The sequence below is a fragment of the Phaenicophaeus curvirostris genome, chromosome 9, assembly GCF_032191515.1.
Source record: "Phaenicophaeus curvirostris isolate KB17595 chromosome 9, BPBGC_Pcur_1.0, whole genome shotgun sequence".
NCBI classification, from domain to species: domain Eukaryota; kingdom Metazoa; phylum Chordata; class Aves; order Cuculiformes; family Cuculidae; genus Phaenicophaeus; species Phaenicophaeus curvirostris.
The window spans coordinates 32,320,717-32,343,664 of NC_091400.1; the positions used below are offsets into that span (position 1 = coordinate 32,320,717).

The 22,948-nt window shown below is 39.8% G+C and overlaps 1 protein-coding gene across 2 annotated transcripts in view; it reads left to right on the forward strand.

Moving 5' to 3' along the window:
- Positions 1-22,948, forward strand: part of INPP5A (inositol polyphosphate-5-phosphatase A) — a 249,251-nt gene that overhangs the window by 168,450 nt on the left and 57,853 nt on the right. For both annotated transcript variants that reach the window (XM_069863389.1, XM_069863391.1), the window contains exon 9: positions 2,623-2,707. In XM_069863389.1, coding sequence (XP_069719490.1) covers positions 2,623-2,707 — 85 coding nt within the window. The remainder of the gene's footprint in view (positions 1-2,622; positions 2,708-22,948) is intronic.

The window sequence follows — 22,948 nt, forward strand, 5'->3', positions numbered from 1 at the left end:
TGTTTTGCCGTGCTCCGTTTCCATCCAAGCCCTCCAGTGCCAGATGTTTTTCCTGCATGTTCCGGGGGAGTACTCTTCTTTACAGCCATCTCCTTTGCTAACTTGGAGTCTGATTCTGAAAGCACAATCAAGAAGATTAGTTCTTGTGTCATAATTCAGTGCAATTGTAGGCACCAGTAGGTATTTCAAAATAGAGCTCTGAAAGCATCAAATTGCTGAAATAATTCTAAGATTTGGTAACTGTTGAACTAATAATAAGTTCCAGTGGCAAGGACAGTAGGCTACATAAGTGTATTAAGCTGAGTGATTTAAAGTATATTTTATTGTTGGGTGTCTTGAATCATTTAAAAAGAACATAAATGTGTTTATCCCTTGCCGTACCACTGCTGGTAATTTTACTGAACACCTAAATTTCACCATCTGTGCAAAGGAGATTTGTCAGAAACCACTTGAGAAGTATCGTTTGAACTATTTTGCTTCAGTCTGTCGTGAGACACCGATTCTAAAAGGGCCAACGAGACAACCTACAAGGGGAGGAACTGGTTAAAATGATCAGTTTTAAAGCTGGGATTGATTTATATGCAAATCATGCTTAAATCAGGTAATGTGGAAGACTATGAAATGACTGAGTTGTAATTAATTGATCAGAAGCAGACTAATCAGCTGCTTTGTTCATCGGTTAGGAGACATTTTAAGAGGCTATTTTTGGAATAGTCTGTTTATTTGGAAAATCTGTCTTTGCATAATACAATCACAGGCATCATTCTCCTAATAACAATTTATTTTAAGAGGCCTTCTCTAGACCTTGATGTCATTCCTGCAATATCTGTCATTTCTTTGTCAGCAGTAACTGGCAATGAGCAAAGCCAAAACTAAGATATGAATCAGGAAGTTGGCAAAGCAAAATCGCTTTTTCTTATTCATAAGTTGCATATCAGATTTAGCAATGATAATGTTATCAAATTTTGTTAATGTAAATGGTTTAACTTTTAAGTTCTCATTTTCCTTTAATTTGCCAGGAGGGCACTAATCAAACTAATGTTATGTACAGGTCAAGAGTGACAGTTTTTTCTCAGTGCTTGCTGGGAGCTGACAGTAGACAGTATTTATTAACAGTGCCTGCAATAATTTGTCAGCTGAATGGAGGATTTGGAGATTTTCATACTAGAAAAGGATAAGTCTTTGTAAGAGATTTTGCTTCAAGTGGTGACTACCTTAGGTCCAGTGCACATTATTTTTTCAATAGAGTAATATTCCTTACATAATAGATTATTGTTGACTAGAACTATGAGATGTTTTAAAGAGGAGAAGTAGTATCTCACTGTAAATCCTACATTGTATCTTTCTTTATAGCTTTGGAAAGTCTAAATGAATGTGATGTATTAAAACTTTTAAAACCATTTGAAATGAATGCCTCCTTGCTGGGCAGTTTTGTTCCAGGAAGCCTACTTACCGTGCATTGCTTTGGAATCCATTACCTCTCGATGTGGGTCCATGCCTCTAGCTCAGCTGGGCTTTCTGGCATCGTAACGCTTACATATTTATGTATTTCCAGAATGTACACAATGTATTGCCTTGCATTTGTTTCTTACTTCTTATAGATCGTGCAACTCGTATATGAATGCAGGGGTTTGTGGGTTTTTTTGTGTATATTCTTCGTAGCTGTAGCAGTTGCATTTCAGGTGTTTCATACCTTCCTCAGCTGTGAATAGGAAATTAATTGTTTTGATTCCTGTTTTGAAATTAAGCATCGATCAGTGGATTTCCAAATGCCAAGATCTCTGGAAGCACATTGTTAGCAGTAGCAGACAGTTGTTGTTAATTATAGATAAGCTAACTATATAATAACAATTTTTAATAATACAAGATTTGAAAGATGAACAGTAATGCCTGATCCCTTTTTAGTACTGAGCAAAGGCTTGAGAAAAAAGTCGGTTGTTCTTCCATATCTGGAAAGATCCCCTTGTAGACGTTAGCTACAGCCTCAGTAAAAAATCTGTTTTGAACAAAAAGAGAATTCTCTTCCAGAGAACTATAACTGAGCTAGAAAAAAAACTTGTAGATCAGTCTCCGTCAGCTGTGATGATTAATGTTTATTCTTAACATGTCACTTTTCATATAGTTCTTCAAAAATATTAACAAATGCTAGGGAACGTTATGATCGCAGTCTCATAGATAAATAAACTCAAAGGTAAACATACTGTGAACTCGCTACTCATTTGGGGCTCCCCATTCTAGCTACCCAGCCCAAAGCTATATAATTATCTTTTAAAGGTGTGGAGTACCTTTGTGATGCCCTCGAGATTTCTGTGATGCCCAAACACCGATCCTGCATTATTTGTGTTAATTGCTGTGATCTTGCTTTCCTCCAAATTGCTCTTTCAGCCGGACACCAGAAATCAAATGTAATATTTTACTGGAGTTGGAGATAGAATTGCCTAAGCGAAGAAAATTGGCCCAAAAGCATGGTTAATATATTGTTCCAGTATAAACAGGTAGTTTTAATCATTCCAATATTTATTTCTGAGATTGTGCTTAGAGGATAAGATATGTGTATTTGTGCATCCTCACATATATGTGAAGCTGAGTGACAGATTTGTCTTGTTTTGCTTTTTTTTCCAGAATTATAGATCAGCGGTTTGAGAAAGTTTCGTATTTTGTCTTTGGAGATTTCAACTTCAGACTGGATGCCAAAGCAGTAGTAGAGGTAGGACTTCTATTTTTCTTCTACTGTAGACCTTAACAGGTTTTATTTCTCGAATATTTTTTCCTGAGGAAAAACTAAAAGTGAGTCAACAAACTAATCTTAGTTTTGTCATCAGGCTTCGCTGTGTGTACTTTTAACAGGAACATCAGACAGGTAACTAAAAGTCACTATTGTGAATCTGCTGGAAGCAGTTCACATGAGCACAGGTGACACGCTGAATTTCATCTCAGTAGTCTTGTGTAAATTGAGTGTCAGCTGTAGATGCCAGGGAACCATTTACTGTGAGCAGAGAAAGTACTGGTTTGTATTTCTACTCTGTGGGGTAAAAAAACAGAGACATGATGATATGGCTCCATACTTTAAAAAATACAAGCGGACATTTATGCAAAGCTTCGTGACGCTAGCGTCTCAGTGTGGAAGGGTGACTGGAAGGTTTGAGTAAGCCAAAACCAGAATGCAGGAAACCCTTTTCATCGTGAGTTGAAATCACCTTGACTCCACTGCTAAAGTTGACCTCCAGGTAACATGGGGTCAGAAATAATATCCAGGTTGAAAACCAATTTAATCTCATGGTTTTCCCACTTTAATTCTGAGAGATACTGTAGTGCCTTTTTGGTGTCCTTGAAGGTAGGTGTGCATCTTCTAAGCCAAAAGCTTAGAAGGCAGTAAGTGGCCTGTGTGTCAAAAGCTGGCTACAGGGACAGTGCTGTTCTCCGTCCTTATATGATGGTTAGTCCTTCATCTATTGAAATACAGGAGTTTGACATTAAAGCACTGCGTAGAAGCTTTCTTCCTGGAATACTTTATACATTGCAATCATTTAACCAACTAACTTAAAGCATAATTGAATTGAAATTCAAGTCACTGATTTCAAATGTGCAACTTCATACTGCTTAGGTTAAGAACTAAATCCTGCTTTGCTCCATTGTGGTCCCCGTAGTCATCGTCAATGTTTATCGGTTACTTGTTTTTAAAATATTATGCAAGGGGCAGAGAGTATTCAGTAGTGGTGCAGTAGTGTTATTGAGAGTGTTCCTGTCGGCAAACGCCTCTGCCAATCGTTCTGTTGCAGAATTATCTCTTTCAGCCAGTAATGATGAAGTATTTCCTAACTTACTAACTGCCTAGCAGTCTGCAGGATTGAAGCTGCAGAAAATGCTTTTGTTATTACCAATAGATCCAGATTCTAGCATTAACATCTGTGAGTTTCAAAGAGGATCCACTTCTAAAATAACATTCCTAGGCATAAATGATGCATACAGAGTGAACTGCACAGTGAGTGGTAAGAGTACGTGTTGTTCTTAGTCCTGACACTGTACTTTCTGTCTTATGAATGCTTTACTGATGTTAATTAATGTTGTCGCATATGAACACACAAAGGGTAATTTGAAGATGAATGAAATTCATTTACCCATTCTTCCTAAATAAGCTGCATGTGTGTGTGAGTGTAGTAGAATAATACATATTTTCTGTTGGGGTTTTTTTGAGAAAAAGCATACCCTGTTAACCAGAACTTCACCCGGGTACTTTGCAATGTTAGTTAAACATATTTAAAGTTGTTCTAGGGACTTCCAACTGTATGCACAGTTAAAGTCATATTAAGTTTGGTTTGTAGTCTTTTGCTTTGGTACAGTCTGTAACCTGGTATGTCAGAAGATCCAAAAGATTTAAGAACTGGTTGTCTCAGTTTGCTACACAGAAGTCATAGTACAGGCAGTGAGTCATTGACTGCATCTTAATACCAGAACAGCCATGAATGAATCAGTAGTAAGTGTATAGCACTCTGTTCTGACAATGAAGTCCAGGCTCCTGGGAGATAGATCAGTTTCTGTAGGATAATTTTGAAGAGGGGAGTTGCACACCACCTCTTAGCACGAATTATTTTAGATAGGGCCTAATGGTTTGATTTATGTAAGATGCATGGCAATAGGGTTGGAACTAGATGATCTTAAGGTCCCTTCCAACCCAAACTATTCTGTGATTCTACGCATAAGATCACTTCACGAGCTAATTCAGGATTCATGTTTCTCAGCTGTGCCATTGTTCCAAAGCTGGCAGAGTGCCTTGACCAAGGCCATACGCAAGTGGCAGTGGCAGAACAGAATCAGTAAGGTTGAACACTCAGTGGCAGTCAAAGTGTTCAAAATATCCAAATATCCTGGTCCCTTCTGGCATTTTAAACGTGTGCCTATGCAAACTTGTATTAACCATTCTTTTGACTATTGAACCATGTGGTTAATACTAGGAATTTTAAGGGTTAACCCATTGACCTGTCATCTTTGTCTATATTACTGAAATTATCTCTGCTTTTCTTGCTGACCTTTTGCATTCCCTCTTGAGACCACAGTGTGCTGAACACTTGGACACTAAGATGCTCTGAGCAATATGTGTGTTTTGGAAACGTTGACTGCTTATACCAAGCACAAAGAGTAAAGTAATTTCTAAAGGATTTCTCAGTTAAGCCGTTGAAAGGGAGAATCTAAGAGCTGTTTCCAGTGTGGAGTCCAGATATTGAAGTACAGTGGGCTAAATCAGATGCATTTATTAATTCATAATTAGTAGAAAATAAATCATTAATATATAATTTATTAAACATTTTATGGGAACCTTAAGCTAAAGTCGTATTGATTTCCCTGCTAGGAAAATCTGCTTTACTGTTGTTGGAGTGATCCAAGGGGGGGATCAATAAAACAGGTAAAGGCTTCTGGCAGTTCTGAGATCCATGTGTGCATTAACAAGTGCATTGTCCAGAGGGATAAACTGGCAAGAAAGAAATAGGATGTGTGTGGCATAACAAGCATAGCAAATGCAATTGTTCTGTATTAGATTTGAATTATAGTTTGAGCATAGTTCATAGCTTGGCATGATAATGTTTGGAGAAATACCTGCAGCTCATCCACTGAAAACATTTTAAATTCATCCTCAGCTTGAAAAGGGCCCATGATAAGCTTTTAGTCTGCTTTTCTTGGGCTACTGTGTGATTGAAAATACAAGGAGCGTGAGAGGACCTGGAAGCACAAGTGTTTTTCTGAAGCCTCAGACATTTGCATGCTCTGAGCGTGCGCCGGGCAGTGCCACCCACCTTGGCTTTAGCTGCCGGATCTCACAAGGCGTGCTTGATGCCACCCTCTCCTTGGGACAGGCTGAAGCCCTCAGCCACTCTTTCCCTGAAAATAAACATACAGAATAGTAAATGCTACTAAGTGTTATTTATAATGCGGCGTCTCTGCCGCAGGGCAAGTCTTAGGGGACCCTGTTCTAGATCTGGCACTCCCGACTTTACTTGCTTCTGTCAATGCGCATCTTAAATTGCTTGGAGGGTTTTCTGTTGGGTTTTCTTAGGTGGATGCAGACAGGGATCAGCATGGCCAGAAACAAAGAATGCTCTGGTCAGTCTGCTGTATCCAGCTTGCGAACACCTGCCTGACTCTGGTGGGGGAAACCTTTTGTCCTGAACAATAATGACTCTGGGCTAATGCGTTGGTGAATTTGTAGTGGCCAAGTGCTATTGTTGACGTAGTGTGAGTGAACCTTCCTAATGCGTATGTTGAGTTGGTTCCTGATCTGCTCTGGTGATGTCATCTAGGGCTGGATCCTGAGACATCCTGCTGCGTCCGTGTTGCTGAGCTCAGTCTCTGTCTATAAGGGAGATGAACGCCACTGCTTTGATGTTGTAAAACATCCAGAAAATCTTCTGTTGGCAGTCTAGCCTTGCAGAAGGCACCAACTTCTTGGAAATCTGTTGTAGACCCATTCAGGCCAGCAAATTACAGCCCCTTTTGCACTACTGTGTGTGATGTGTCTTGCTGGCATTGCATTCATCTAGTGCTGAACATCTTCTGTTCATCATCCTTCATGCTATAAGTGCTTCCAAAAATAAACCATGTAAGTAGGAAATGTGTTTAGTAAGGCGACACGTACAAAGGGAAGATCTAGATTTCCTCGGGTTTTGATCATTTCAAGGTATGCTCTAAGACCTTATTTTTTTCTGATGGTCAACGAAATTCAGCTGAGCCTGCGTATGCAAAGTTGGTAGTGTTCTGCTGCTATCTCTGTTTTTTTTTAAAATACTAGATGTTTTGGGTGGTACAGCATTCTAGTTTTTTGCCCACTGCTTCCAGGTATATTCTCAGCGTGCTATGAAGTGTTTACAACATGTATTAAATTACTGTAAACTTTTATATTAGTTTCACTATGAATTCTAGTGCATACCATCTTCTCTCCATATTTTCTCATACAGGTATTACCACAGCATGTCATAGAAACATGAATGTGTGATGTTTCTTTGTGTAGAAGGTGGTTCTCCAATAATTTTTCCAGAAGTTCTGCTCTTCCTGTACTTTAAAGCTGATACAGATGGGTCACTGTAGCCTTTGCAGATATCAGAAGTACTCTGTGCATTTATTGGAGTGTCTGTGACAAAGGTAGTTTTTCTGTTTCTGAAAAATCATCTCCTAAAACTGAATTGAAAGGAGATTTGATGAGGTGACTTTAAAGAAATCTGCAGGCTGAGGTTGAAGAATATTTCAGAAATTTAAAAACTATTATGAATTACTGTTTTCGTCCTTTAGAAAAGGTAACAGGGTAGATGCTTGGATGTTCTGAAATTAAACAAGACTAGTTGGCTATCAATTTAATAAAGCCAGGACACTAAAATCTCTGAAGTGTGTTAAGGGTAAAGAGGGAGCTAATATTTATGAAGAAATAGAAGAGAGGGAGTAATTGTGAAGAATTGAGGAGGAGACGTTCTTCTTGTTTAATATCAGAAATTAAAGAAATGAGTTTACTGTGAGTGAATATGTGGAAGAATTAAGTTAATTCTTTACTGTCGGTCCCTGGGAGCAAGTAGCATATCATCTGCTGTGGCTCTGATGGGTCCAAGGCCATTCTACTTTGACCACTGCATATATTTAAGTTTTTTAAATTGAAACAACTTATTAGCATCTAATATTCTCTGTAACCTCTACAGACACTTGCTAGTGTAAATTTGGAAGCAGAATCAGTCCCATAAATCTCCCCTTGCCTCCTCATTCACATGGATCTATGGAAGTGCAAGCGGGAAGGTCGTGACCCCCGCCAGTAAATTTGTAGGGCTGCCTACGCACTGGCATCCTGCGCGGGCTGTCATTTTGTGTCTTTAGCATGCAGAGGTGCCCTTTCCCCTTCATTTGTTAGAGCAGATGCTTTTTAAAAGGAGAGATTTCCCATTCTCATTAGCCCAAGCACTTTGCTGGACCTTGGTGGTTGATGCTGTGCATCAGTCAGGAGCTGCCTCTTCTCATTATTGCCCCACACCACCCTGGAGCATCACAGCTCACACCTTCGGCTGCAGTCAGCAGTAGGAATACTCCTCCTTCAGTAGGAATACTTCTCCTTCTATTCCTTCTATCTCAGGGAGTCATTTTACCAGTCCTGTTTTATTTAAATCACCATTCGAGTGTTAGGTGGCTGTAAACCTAGGAAGGGTGGTTTTGCTGTCAGCTGGCCACAGTTACAGTTTGTAGTAACCTTTGAGAATTACTCTATTTCCATATTTAAAAAAAAAAAATAGTTACCCACTGAAACTCTTAACTGTAAATCTTCCTAATCTTATTTCCAATTTTAGGAAAATACAATCAAGCTTATTTTGACTGTTTTAAAATAAAAACCTGCTTCTGGCTGAGACTGACAATTCAAAAGTCTCTTAGTTCCTTGTACTTTCAAGAAAAGAAGAATAATTGTGTTCCCCAATCGCAAGAATTGCAACTCAGGAATATAAAGTTCAGTATGCAAACTGTAGGTCTGTAGGAGAAAGTCATTTTAATCACAAAATCCATTTTCTCAAGGTAAACCTTAACTTTCACTTGATTTCAGGAAAAAAAAACAAAACTAAAAGGATATTTTTGTGAGGGTTGGTGATAATTTGGTAGGCTGGAGACAGATAAAATGCATCATATATGAACATCTATAAAGGTAACAAGAGAAATGCTTTTTCAGGGCTCCAATCATTTTGGCCTGTGAAAAGCTTTCAGGCTCAGTCTGCAGAATAAGCAGAAGTCTTCCATCTTCGAAGTAGAAATTCATGCCTGTACACCTGCCCTGTCTACTTAATGGGTTACATTCAGCCAAGATATTTCCTTCTGCCAAGCAGCTATTTGATAAGCCATAACTGGAATCGCTGATTAAAAGTTTTTTAATAGTTAATAACTACTCATAAAGACGTTGTGTATCTAGCTCCATCATTCACTTGTATTGTGCCTTTCTGCCACCTCTGACCATTTGACTTTATATTATCTAGTAAAATAGGAACTTCATTTTCGCATGAGTTTTTAGCTCCTACCGTGTTGCCGATGCTGCAGCGTATCACATAATTCTCACTTGTTCCTACAGTCTTGGCACAATGTGATCTTTCGTTTTGAAAAAGACAGTGATGGCATCGCATCTTTTTATCAAGTGTAGCTGTGCCAGCAAAAGTTCAAAGAGCACTCCCTGGTACTGCCACGATGCGTCTGCCTACAAAACATGAACATGGACCTTCTCCTGTAAGACCTCTTTCACATTTGAACAAGTATCTTTTGTTCAAAAAAAAGCTGATAAACAGCTTTTTATGTTTAAGTAATTGATTTAGAGGAAATCATTATCTGAAGAAATATTTGAAGTTGAAATTGTTTCATTGCAGAGTCCCGTGTTTTGTGCAGTAGCTAGGATCTTTGCAAACTCCAGCCAACAAATGACTCGTTAGTAATTTTCATCAAAATGATTAATAGCTAATTAGGCAATTAGCAGTGATTTGGAAACCTGATTCTCAGCGAGGTGGTCAGGCTGCGGGTGGATGTGGAGACTTGATTACCTCTTCATCTTTATCCATGTGCTTCCCTCAACAAAATCAGGTCATCTGGCAGGATGAGGCTCTTGCTGTTTTCTCACAATATTGGTGTCATCGCTAACCATCTGGCTGTCTTGTCAGACGCAAATATGTATGTTTACATACTTTTTTTTTAACCTTTACTTGTAGAAGATATTTGAATACACCAGGAAAAGTGTGTGTGAGAATTTGCTTGTTGTTACAAACAAAGCAGTCATTTCTTTTTCTTAAATTCTGACTTTTTTTGCTTTGGCCAGTGAGCATTCAGGAGAATCTAGTCATGTTTAATTGCATTTAAAATATTGACACAGCATAAAGAAGCAAGTGTATATACTCATGGGCTTATGAAATTCTGCCTCCCTACCCAAAATCAGACCAGGGACTGTTAGCTTTTCTAGGCAGTGGTGACATGCAGATGTCTGTTTGTATATGTTTAAGATCTCAGCTGCATCCATTTAATTCATAGCCAAGTGACAAGGTCTTCTAGGACCTCAGCACAGGATAAGTGAACAAACTGCTGTGTGACAGTAGTCCTAGACAGCAAAACATGGCATCTGACACACTTAAGTATTTTTAAATCATGTTTTATATCTTTGGAATATTGTTCTTTTTAACAGTTTATTTTAAGAGTATTTTCAGAAAATGAACTCCTTACATGACATTTCTTATAGCTGTGACTATATCTTTTCCTCTGCAATTTCAAAAACAAAACCAAAAATTTAGAAATATTTTTCCTTAGTAAATCTATGTGATGACACTTACTATTTTGAGCATTTTATTATTACCATAGCTACAAATTTCATGTTTCTTTCCTTATAAATATAATTTTATTTCAATATTTTGAAATAATCTGGCAGTCTTGGGGTTTGTGACCACAAATATCATTCCTGTTAGTATGGCAGAAAATGTGATTACAATTGGAAAGTTATTGTGTTGGAAAATATTTAAGGAGGGGATTATGCAAATTGTGTTCTTTGAAACCATTTCAGCATAGTAATGCACTTGCACAGAAACACTGCAGAAGGAAAATATAGTAATGATCACAAAGATTTCAGAGGGACTATGTTGGCCACAGTATTTAAAAAACAGTTTATGTCTGTTAACAGGGGAAATAGGAGGCAGTTCCAGAAATAGAAAAGAACATGGATTGGAAATATGTGCATAGGACCTGTGCTCTTTCAAGTTCAGGGATTTTGAATTACAGTTGAAAATCACCAAGTTGGTTTTACTTTTCTAATTCGACTATGAACCTGTCTGCTAATGCCAGTTCATACCTGACTTGTGTCCTCAAACAGACCTAATCATGGAATACACCTCACTAAATTTGGAAGGATCCTCTTGAGATCTAGTCCAAACCCCTGCTCAAGCGGGATCACCTAGGTGATGTGCTGGAGCATTGCTCCGAGGAGATCGTATAGCAACCTTCCAGTACCTGAAGGGGCTACAAGAAAGCTGGGGAGGGACTGTTCACAGAGGCTTGGGGTGATAGGACTAGGGGCAAAGGCTATAAATTGGAGAGGGGCAGATTTAGGCTAGACATAAGGAGGAATTTTTTCATCATGAGAGTGGGGAGGCCCTGGCCCAGGTTGCCCAGGGAAGCTGTGGCTGCCCCATCCGTGGAGGTGTTCCAGGCCAGGTTGGATGGGGCCTTGGGCAGCCTGATCCAGTGGAAGGTGTCTCTGCCCATGGCAGGGGATTGATACTAGATGATCTTTAAAGTCCCTTCCAACCCAAACTATTTTACGATTCTGTGCCTCGTTCAGTTTACAATATTGCTAAAGATAGAGACTCCACAGCCTCTCTGGGCAACCTGCGCTGATGCTTGGTCATCCTAAGAGTAGAAAAGTGTTTTCTTACTTTCACAGGGAACCTCCTGCATTTTCATTTATGTCCATTGCCTCTTCTCCTGTCACTAGCTCACTGCTGAAAAGAACTTGGCTCTGTCTTCTCTATTCCCTCCCATCAGGCACTTATGCCCATAAATAAGATCCACCCGAGCCTTCTCCAGGCTGAACAGTCCCAGCTTTCTCAGCCCCTCCTTGTACGAAAGATGCTCTGAAGAGCAACGAAGCTGATGAATGGTCTGGAGAACAGGCCTTATGAGGAACGGCTGAGAGAGCTGGGGGTGTTTAGCCTGGAGAAGAGGAGGCTGAGGGGAGACCTCATTGCTCTCTACAACTACCTGAAAGGACGTTGTGGAGAGGAGGGAGCTGGCCTCTTCTCCCAAGTGACAGGGGACAGGACGAGAGGGAATGGCCTTAAGCTGCACCAGGGGAGATTTAGGCTGGACATTAGGAAAAAAATTCTTCACAGGAAGGGTCATTGGTCCCTGGCAGAGGCTGCCCAGGGAGGGGGTTGATTCACCTTCCCTGGAGGTGTTTAAGGGACGGGTGGACGAGGTGCTAAGGGACATGGGTTAGTGTTTGATAGGAATGGTTGGACTCGATGATCCAGTGGGTCTCTTCCAACCTGGTTATTCTGTGATTCTGTGATTCTTTCATCATCTTTGTGGTCTTGCTCTGAACTCTCTCCAGTATGTCCATGTCTCTCTTATACTGGGGGGCCCAGAACTGGACCCAGTACTCCCAGTGTAGCCTCACCAGTGCAGAGTAGACGGGAAGGATCACCTCCCTCGACCTGCTGGCAGCTCCTAATGCAGCCCAGCATGCTGTTCACATGCCAGATAATTTCTGAACAGCAAGGTATCAACCTACACACTGTAGTAGCTGCACATTTGGTTTATGTGGATTGCTGAGACTCATGAAAACTCTTCAGTTGGATCCTTTCTCACCAGTAAAATTAAAACATTTCTTAATATATGATTCGCATCTCAGCTTTCTGGTGCAAGGCATCAGTAAACCTGTTTTAAGGTATGAGAAGTCCCTTTATAAAAAAAAATTGCTAGCCTTGAGGTATGAAAAAGATGGCAGTCTTTCTTTTCACTGCATTAATTTTGATTTTTCCTTCTGGAAATGGAGCAGAATGAGAAAATTAATATCTGTATAGCAATTTGGTGCTGAAATTGCAGAAGTCTTGGCTCAAACGAGAAATGGGCACATGCTAACAGAAAGCAGAAATATATTTTAAGAAAGTGAATAAATGACATCTCAAGCACCTCAGCACATCACAGGCTTGAGAATTGACTTGGGATGGCAGTAGTTGAAGAAGGAGGGAATCTTTTCAGCAGCTGAATCAGATGTGGTAGTGAGCTTATGATTGCTAGGAACAAGAGCCTGCAAACATCTCTATGTTGGATTAACTGCTTGGGTAAGGGTTTTCTCTCTCAGCTCTCAATCATTGCTGCGTACCTGGGTAGTGTCTTATTCCAGTTGTGAGCTGGTGTGTGGTTTCTGCCTTTGAAGCCATGGAAAAACACCTTTTGTTTCTCTTTAAGGCATGTATCTTACCTGTGGGTGTGTTCTCCCAGTCTGCTCTCTGGTTTACATGTTCCTTTTCTCTTCATCCATCTAAAGATCCTGCATCTCCACCCCATCTCACCATTTGCTGGTTGGAGTATGGAGAATGGAAATGCCTGTAGCTTTTCTCTTCCCCTGTTCTTATGTAACAAGCACTGAAATTAAGTCTTAAAACAAGAAAGTAAAAGTGTATGGAAAAGTAATCCTTTCCTAAGTGACAAAAGTATGAGAGAGAGTGTGGTCAAGAATTGCTGGTGTGAAATTACTAATAGTTTGGATTATGAAGACTAACTTAGACACCTATGTACCAGTCTGGTGTTTGAGCATATAATTAGATTATTTTATCCTACTTAGAGACAGAAAATCTGCAAGCAGTGAAACTTACATCTTGTATGTGTTTCATAATCTGTTGTGTGATGCCACAATAGATACTGAGTATATAAACAGCCATAAATGCATGTTTTCCGATGATTTGTGCATGTTTTGGGGCTGATCTCAAACCTTACCGCTCTGTAGTGATGAATTGTTGAATATAGTTGGAATGGTTGGAAATACTGATGCAATGAAAACTGTGAACAGTCACAGTTCTTTTAAGATTCTAAGAAACAAAATCCCGTGTAAAATGAAATGTGATAAAGATCTATTAAATTAAAATACGTAAAACTTCATGTTTAATAAGGACAGTTTTATTAATGAATGTAAATTGCAGCAACCCATCTGAGGCACCTGCTAAATGTTCATTATAAATTACTCTCATAGACATTGTGATGAGTTTCATATTGTAGCCAGACTTATAAAAGCATGCAGATTGCTTCCCCAAGGGACTGTATATTTACTTAACAGTGTAGTTAATTGCATTTATTTATTTTCCAGTGATCGCAAATGGCTTCTGCATTAAAGATATATGTGGCTATCAGGAATTATTCAATTACCTCTCTTTTTCTTAGTAGTCTAAGTCAAACCTTAGCTCACATTCCCAGAGGTAAGTCAGTATTAACTCAATGTATTCCTTAGCTTTCTGCTGGGGTCAAAACTCCATAGTCATGAGTCCTCTCAGCAGAGCTAGCTTGAGAAATACTGATTACCCATCTCTGCAGCTGGCTTTTTTGACATCTTCCGTTCCATACTGATGCTGCCACGCTTATTGGCAAGATTCATAGGAGGTTAATTAAATCCGTCTTCAAAACAACGAGGGGCCAATGAGCCATATCCTCGTTGCAATAGTAAATTAAATGATGCAATTGTTTCTACTTCCATCATGGATAAGGGGAGAGATGAGTGAATGAATTGTTCTCTGGCTGCCTCCTCTGGGGCCCTGGAGGGTCTAGTAGCATGTGGTCATAAACCTGCTTTTAATTTGTGGCTACAGGAAAAGATGACACTGTTATCAGCAGGCAGAGGTCTCGCACAGCATCACGATGTGAAAGATGACACTGTTTAAAAACTAAAAGGAACTCTATTCCCAGTAGGGCTTAGCAGCTCCTCCTGTTTCAGATGCAAATTAATACAAACACAGTTACAGAGCAGAACAGAAAAGATGATACGTTGATCAAATTTGGCACTGCTTGGGTTGTAATTAAAACGTACACAAATTAAATACAATTATCTTGTGCTTTCTAATAGGGCTGAGCGTCATTAAACTAATTAATAATGCAGTTTATAAGCTCGGCTGTGCTGCTGCGATTGTTCAGAGTGTATGTTTTATGCCTTGCGTGGCAGCAACTGGCAGCTGGGAGGCTCAGCTGGCACCGACTGACGGCGGGTGACAGCGGTACCAGCAGCACCCGTCCCCACGCCGCCCGGGCCGGAGCTGGCGGCTGCCACACCTGCCATCCATCACCTAGCTGACAGCGGTGGAGATGGGTAGCACTAGGGGCTGAGTCTCTCCTCATATAGGATATAGGTTCCAGCCCACCAGCCAGCTTAGAGAAGCTTCTGAGGACAAACTTCCTTTCTGAAGGGCTCCAGTTCAGAGATTTGTCCTGTGCACTGAGCAACAGAGGAGAGGTGGAAGAGGAGGGAAGAAGCTTCTGGAGGCCAGGCATATTTCATCAAGGGCTTGTGGATACCTGTTACACAGAATCACACAGAATCACTAGGTTGGAAAAGACCCACAGGATGATCGAGTCCAACCATTCCTATCAACCACTAAGCCATGCCCCTCAGCACCTGTCCTTATCAGCACAAGGAGTAGTGCTCCTGACAAATCTTGCAGGATTTGTCCTGCAAGGGAGATCTTGCAGCTTTCCTCAAGCTGGCTAGTTCAGAGGGAGAAACTTACCCTGGTGCACCTAGTAAAATTCTTTTCACAGTCGCTTATAGTTAATGAGATGCTCAGATCCCAGGTAGCCCCTGCACCCCTCCCAGGTGAACCAACGCTCATCGCTCTGGTAGGGTTGCAGGTTAATTTCTGCATGATGACTCGTTAAGAAGCAGATCCTGAAATTTGTTTGCCAAACCTTTTGGCAGTGCCCAGGGTCCTGCACCTGTGACACATAGAGCATTTGTGTCAGCGTACGGGAAGCACTTCATTGCATGCTTATCTGTAAGCGTTAGCAATCGATTGTTTTAAGTCGGGGCAAGAGGGCTCACTGTATTATAGCTAGAAGACCACACAGATAACTAGCCATGAATAATACCCTGACTTGAAAATTATTTATATAAAAGCAGGTGTAATTTGAATAATTTAATGGAGTATTGTAATGCATAGTGAAAGTCTGTAGTAAACATTTAACTAAAGCCACCTGTTAATTTTTTTTTCCGCTTATATCTAGTATAGAAATTCATAATTCAACTGAAGCAAAATATTACCTGAGTAGATGCTGTAAAAAAATCTTTTTCTCCATCTAAGAATTATGTCGTTTTAGAAGAAATAGCTGTACCTGGAAAGAAATGTATGCTTTTTATGTTTCAGGTTATTCCTGAATATGATGTCAACATGATACAAAATGTTAACATATCTGGACAAATTATGTGCTGTTATTTATAGGCACCCGTTGATGGTATAACATAAAAGCAGGGGGTGGGAGGAAGCTTGCATTCTGCATGTAATTTGTGGCATTATATTAAAAACACACGTATCCATATTTTTATTGTCATAAATGGAAGCCCAGAAGGAGTCCTTTAAAAAATGCACCGTGTAGTATACAGTGCTACTTTGCTTACTTACCAAAAGCAAAATTGAGAAGAAAGAATTTCATATCCATCTGAAAATCAAGGAGCAGGATCATATCTGCCTCAGTGCTATACACTGGAGCTCCTATTGCAATGGCAAGTTTTATTCTGGAGTTGGAGTCAGAAGTACAGTAAGAGTTAATGAAGAGTAAGTCTAATCTCTGTGTATGTGCACAGCATTGTGAAAACATTTTAAAAATGTGTTCCACAGATTTTTACCTGAAAACAGTCATTCTCAAAAACAGGAGAAAAGCGCACTAAGGAACCAAGATTGATATTCTGTGGAAAAAAAAGAAAAACCTTACTTACACTTAGATTTGGACACACATTTAGTGCTGGCAGAAGCAAAATCCTGTCACTCCTGTAATACTTGCAATGGCATCTCCTTACCCTGACTAGTAGATGGAACAGTACTTAGGGTGAATGGACAAATTGCAGTGCCTCATTTATAAAGCTTTTTTGTGCTAGGCCATTTGTATGAGTTAGGCAGCGAACGCCTTTTTGTAGAGACACTAGTTTGCTGTTGCATTAAATCATTTGGCTTGTAATTCACATCTTGATTATTTCTCTTTCCTTTAGAGTTTTAAGGCCACCTTATCTAAACTGTTCTGTAGTGACAATGGTACAAGAGCTTTCTGAGTAAAAGACAGCTGCTGCATCTCCTTTCATAGAAGCACAGTTAATGCCGCATCTTCCCACAGGACAGACTGGTTTGTGTGTGGGCTGCAAGACACAGCATTGCTCCGCATCCATCGTCACACCACAATGCTCCTTTATGGCCTTGTGGTGGCTGGAAAGCTGCTCCGCTTTGTTCAGCTCCACTAGAAACTCATACTCAATGTGCTTCTTTTCTAGAGGGGAGGAAGAGCTTTCCCTCAGAGTTTTAGGGGAAAAAAGGTATTTATTGACTCCGCTGATGAGTAGTTTAGGCACTACTGCTGTATCAGGGACTAATGGACTCAGGAGCCCATCGTGCCTTGGTGGCGTAGTATATAACAAAAAGACGCTAGTGTTCTCTGCGATAACACTCAGGGGCAGAGTATCTCAAGAGTTTCAACTATTTGACCCATTGCAGACTTTATTCAGTATTGCTTTTCAAGATCGGATCAATTTGCTGTAAATTAAACAAGATATTAGAAATATTTAATGGAAATAAACCAAATAACTTGACAAAGAGTAAATAAAATGTGCAGTCTTTAGTCAAATAAATCCTCCAACCTGGGTTTTTTAAAAGTAAAACACCTACCAGAACAAAGTCTCTTTCCGGACTAAATTTTTCAGCAATTGAAATGAATTCTATTAACACAGCAAACTCCTCCTAGCTTCAGTGTACTTTGTAGCCCTCATTTCACTGCCCATGCCTGTGCCATTTCTTTCCTTTTTTTTTTTTACACATTCCAATTTCTGAATACGTAATTATCACTCAATAAATCCATTTTGAGACTATTTCTGTTTGATTCCATCTCACTCAGAGATGCATAAAAATTACAGAAATAAAAGCCCTGATTATGTGTTTCCCCAGTTGAATACTTGCTCATCAGCAAGATATTGAATTGCGCCGTGCAGGAGGAATGTATGTTCTCTGAAGTTTGGCTCTTAACGGGATCTCTGCCACGAAGTCATTGAAATAAAAGTGTTCAGTATATTTTATGTAAAATTTTAACCTTCTGATTTAGGCACTCATATAAGGCTCTTCGGCAGACCTAGATTTTTAGTTTCCTTCTCTTTCTTCTGGCTTCTTAGGACCTCTCTGCATTAAGATAAACTTACAAACAAGTTAATGTGGTTTGAAAGCCCCCATTTTACTTCAGGTAAGCGCAGTATTAGTTCTAAGAGGATTCAGAAAACACACCATTAGCCACTCTTGCAATTTGCAATAAGCACGTGCAGCTTGTTACACTTTTATATCTCTCATAGTACTTTCTATGTAATTTCTGTAGCAAAGAGGTAATAAATGGGCAAGCAGCTTCTGTCCATCAGTTTTTCTGAGGAACACTCATGTGGTGGTAGTGGAGAACATAATTTCTGAAAGATTTGGATTGGATGCAGGTCTCCACTGTATTTTATCATTTTGTGCATTATTAAAGGAAGCATTGATTTTCCAATTCACATGATGTAGCCACAAATCTACCTTTATTAATATTGGCGATTCAAACAGCAATTTTACCTTTCTCAGAATAGGATTTCCCATAATGTATCGTTTTTCCTAGTCCCAGTTTGAGACGAGAATTTGACATTTCAAAGCAAAATATGCAAAATGACAATCCAGTAATCTCGAATCAGCTCTAGTAATTGTTACAAGTTTTAAGTTGTTCCTTCTCAAAAGTGTATGGGGATGGACCTGTAGCTTTTTTTAAGGTATGAAAAGTTTCCTGGCCACTTACAAAATAATGCAGGTTTTTTTTAGGCTGAGACCTTTCAAGATTTTCTATTCTTTCTGTGAGCAAACCAAAAATTGAAAATCGCAGAATCACCAAATGACCTGCGTTGAAAGAAGATGGATTGTCACAGAAATTACATTAGTCAGACAAAGTACAGTTTTGTCCCAAGTATCAACTGGGACACCTAATATTAGCCATCATGTCTGTCTAACAAGGGGCAATTTCAGATCTGGAGAGCACAGCAGGGATTGTGCCTGTTAAGACCCACTGAAAGATGGGATTTGAAGGAGGAACTCTTCACGCATCCATAGTAAGTTCTTAAACATGCCTTGTGTTGTGTTGTCACTAGATTCAAGTAATTGGTACGTAGTAAATTGCTTATTTTAAGCTTTATGTCTCTGAGGCACAGGAGAGAAGATGGGTGGTGTTATTTTCGATGTTCTCTTTCTCCCAAGGCCATTCGTTTCAGCTATCTGCTGTAAAGGTCAAGGGAGTGAAGTGATGATGTTGGGACCATTCTCCTTCTTCTCACTAATCCTGCTTGTGGAATGTTCTCCACTAGTCCAACATCTTGTATGTTCTGTGTCTTTGAAATGGTGTCACTTTTGTCTTGGTAATACATCACCATAGAGGTTTTCTATATACTTTGCTGCATAAAAGAGCTCTTAAATCTACAGTGCAACCGTGGAAATCTTACACAAAGCCTAGATGGCATTCTTACTGAAGAGGGGGAAAGGGGCAGGATATGAGTTCCTGGTAGTGACCGATGCATTATCTCTTGTGAAAAGTCTAGCATCTCTTCTCTACATTATTTAAAATCTAATCCTGAATTTTTGCATTACTGCTTACACAAGAACTCTGTTAGGATGTTATTTACAGCTATTATAAGCTTTCACAGGGATCAATAATGTGTAATAATTTAATACGTAAAGACCTTAAGGGGTTAAAACTCATTTTATGAAAAGAGATTATAGGATCTTTATCACATGTTGTTTATCTGATCAACCGTTAACAATTTAAGACAGTATTATCCTAGTAAAAAGAAGATTTGTTTCAGATACTGACATAAACATCCCCTCATAATAGTGGCTTTTCATTTACTGCATCGCAATGTACCATAAGCTTAAAGGCACAACAGCTTCTTTGTGTGTCTCAATAATGCTTGTCCAGAGTGATGTCAGTCAATTTTTGACCTATACAGTCTGATGTTATTCTCAACAATCATAGAATAGATTTTTTTTTTCTTTTAATGAGTGAAGAGTATGCCAATAAAATCCTTGGAAATAATCATACGCCTTTGTGGTGTCTTCCTCTGGAAGAACAAGGTGTATCACCCACACAGACATTTCTGCAAAATCATTAGGATCCTTCATCTGGCTTCTACTAGCTTTTGTTGTTTCCTTAGATTATTTTTTTTTACGTGCTGTTGGATTGTTACAGGAGTATTTTTTTTTTTGTGACTGACTTTCCAAACACTTTTGTAACTTGATATTTCAGTGGGATAAATAAATGCTAACAGTTAAATAGCGCTTTCCAGTAGAGGTTGGAAACAGAATCGTATACATGAAATGGCATCCCAGTAGGAGCAAATTCCGAGTTCAGCCTTGGTTATGGCACTCCCGTAGAACAGCATGTGAGAATGGAGGGTCAGCCCTTTTATGTTCCTTGGAAACTGTTCTCCAATGTAGAAAGAAGTCTGAATAATGGGATAGAGTTTATTCAAGATGCACATAATGCCTCCTGGTGTGGGCTTTGCCCTCCCGGAGCACGTCATTGCAAGTGGTGCTCCAGCATCCCTGCAGGCTGCCTGTGGGTGCGGAGACTGTGGTCCAGGGCAGGCCTGACCAGGCTGGCACTCTTTGGTGGAGCAGAACAGTGTGCTCAGCCTCTCCTGCTTTCCTGCCAGAAACGGTGGGAATCAGCTTCCTGGAGAAAAAATGTCTCCCTCAACTCTTAATGCAGCACATCTTGTCAGCCTCTGCCACGCAGACTTCGGTCATGGACATAAACCGAGCTCAGTCCTGTCCATGCAGTTGAAGTGCAGGGAGGATACTAAGTGGCTGTCGGAAGATTTGCATCATCTACTGTTGATCCCTCTTATACCCTGCCCGGGTACCTGGAGTGATACCAACAAATAGTTCTTTGACAGTAAAAGATTGTTAGTTTACTCTTCAACCTCAAGAAGTCCAGTATAGATTACAGAACCATTGCTGCTAGTTAGTTAAACTCCTCTCCTTACTGCCCTTTCTGTGGCACTCAGGTCATCTTCCTACGCACAGACAATAAAGAAATGCATGAACTCTTTACAGAATTGATGAATTCTGATGAACTCTTTACAGAAACTACTTTTTGTTTCTAATCGTGGATTACTTTTACTCATATAAGTCTGATACTTCCCTGAAAATTAAACTTAATTTTAATTCTCTGTATATTTTCAGCTGAACACAGTATAACTGTAGTGCCATTACTAAGCTTGCAGAAGTACAAACTTAACCTGGATAGAGCTGGACATTTACATGGATCCCATCTTTCCCCCTCCCTGTCGTTTGGGGCGGGTTGAGTCATGAATTCCCTGCAGCACAGCCCTGAGCTGCCCTGGGAGAAGCACCTCCAGGCTGTAGCTGCCACTGCTTGCTTTCTCTACCCTTCAGAGTGAACCACAGGAGTGTCAGAGAAGGCGGCGCTGTGCAACCCAATCGTTACCCACTTTGGAATCATGTCAAGTATGTGCTAAATGCTTGAGTGACAGCAACTGAACTTAGGCAAGCCAAAGGTCCGGAGTATACAAGAGATTTAAATTAGAGATTGCCAAAGTGGGATGGAAAATTGTTTTTTTTCTGTCTACTGGGTATTTTACATTATATAAAATGAATACTAGATGATAGTTGACAATCTGGTGTCTTGTATTAATTTAATTCAATAAGCTGCTTCACCTCTGCCTTTTGCATGCACTTGCCTTCAAATATATGCATTATGAAGACAGTGATTCAAGTCCTTAGGAAATCAATATCAGGACAGGATTCTGTTCTTCAAATATTGACAGCAGAATAACTCTGAGAAACAATGACAAACAATAAAAGCAGGGATAGACAAAATTAAGGCTGTAATTCTGTTGTAGTTGGGCTCTGCAGAAGTCTCAAACAGTTTGCCTGATATTGGATATTGTATGTGCTTTAGCAAATAGCTGGCATTGACCCCTTGCTGTCAGAATTTCTGGTGAAAACCTGTGACCATTGAAATAAAAGGCTGGTTTTGCCAATGATTTCTATACAGTTGGCTGTTTCACTTGATTTTTTGGCAATAACTTGCACAGAATTATTTCAGCCATGAATGTGCTCTGGGAAGATACTGAAGAGTGTATGTAGGCTGTTACTATTAACGTTGTTCCCACCTTTGATAATTTCCCTAGAACTAAATAAAACTTACATCAAAGCCTGTAATGTTACAGTATTTAAACTGAGCAGCTCTGTGTGCTAATTTATTGAGGTTTTGTAATGGTAATTTTAAAATCCTTTAATACTGGCAGCTGAATTTCCTGCACATTGACTATAGTTCCAAGGGGTTAAAGGATGTCTTTTATAGAGTAAAACGTTAGTGCAGATCATACTGGTTGCATAGCTGATCTGGTTCCAAAATCAAATTGCTACAGATAGTTTAGTACTGCAATGTAGAAGTAATAGTACATTATTAACATCCATCCAGAATAAATACTTTTAAAAGCCATTCAGAACCTGAGGCTGTTCTGATTTTCTCACTGAAATATCTGAAGGCAGTCCAGAAATCTCAATAATGAGTAGTGCATGTCCACCACGTAGGTAGGAGAATTCTTTTTCGGTGGGTGTTGAAGGCTTATTAAAATGGCCCCAAGCTCTGCCAGGGGAGGTTTAGGCTGGACATTAGGAAAAAATTTTTCCCAGAAAGGGTCATTGTGCACTGGCAGAGGCTGCCCAGGGAGGGGGTTGAGTCACCTTCCCTGGAGGTGTTTAAGGGACGGGTGGACGAGGTGCTGAGGGGCATGGGTTAGTGTTTGATAGGAATGGTTGGACTCGATGGTCTTGTGGGTCTCTTCCAACCTGGTTATTCTATGATTCTATGATTCTTTCAAGTATTACCCCCCCTTGTAAATGTCATTGGAAAAATTAGCGAGATTTATTTGTCATTTCTGTCTTTCGTTTTTCTGCGATTTTAACAGGTGCTGAATTTCACGAGGATGTCAGTATTGGACCCAAGTGAAATAGTTGAGAGCTCTGTTCACAACCAGTAACAGAAAATTCAGAGTTAATTTTTTCCTTGAATGTACTGACAATTTATTTAACTTGACATATTTCTGTATAATTTAGAAAAGGAAGAAATCTTTGAACCACCTATGCTGGGGTGATGTATCCTGACTGTTAAATCAGTAAGTGGAATTTGGGTGGCACTCTTG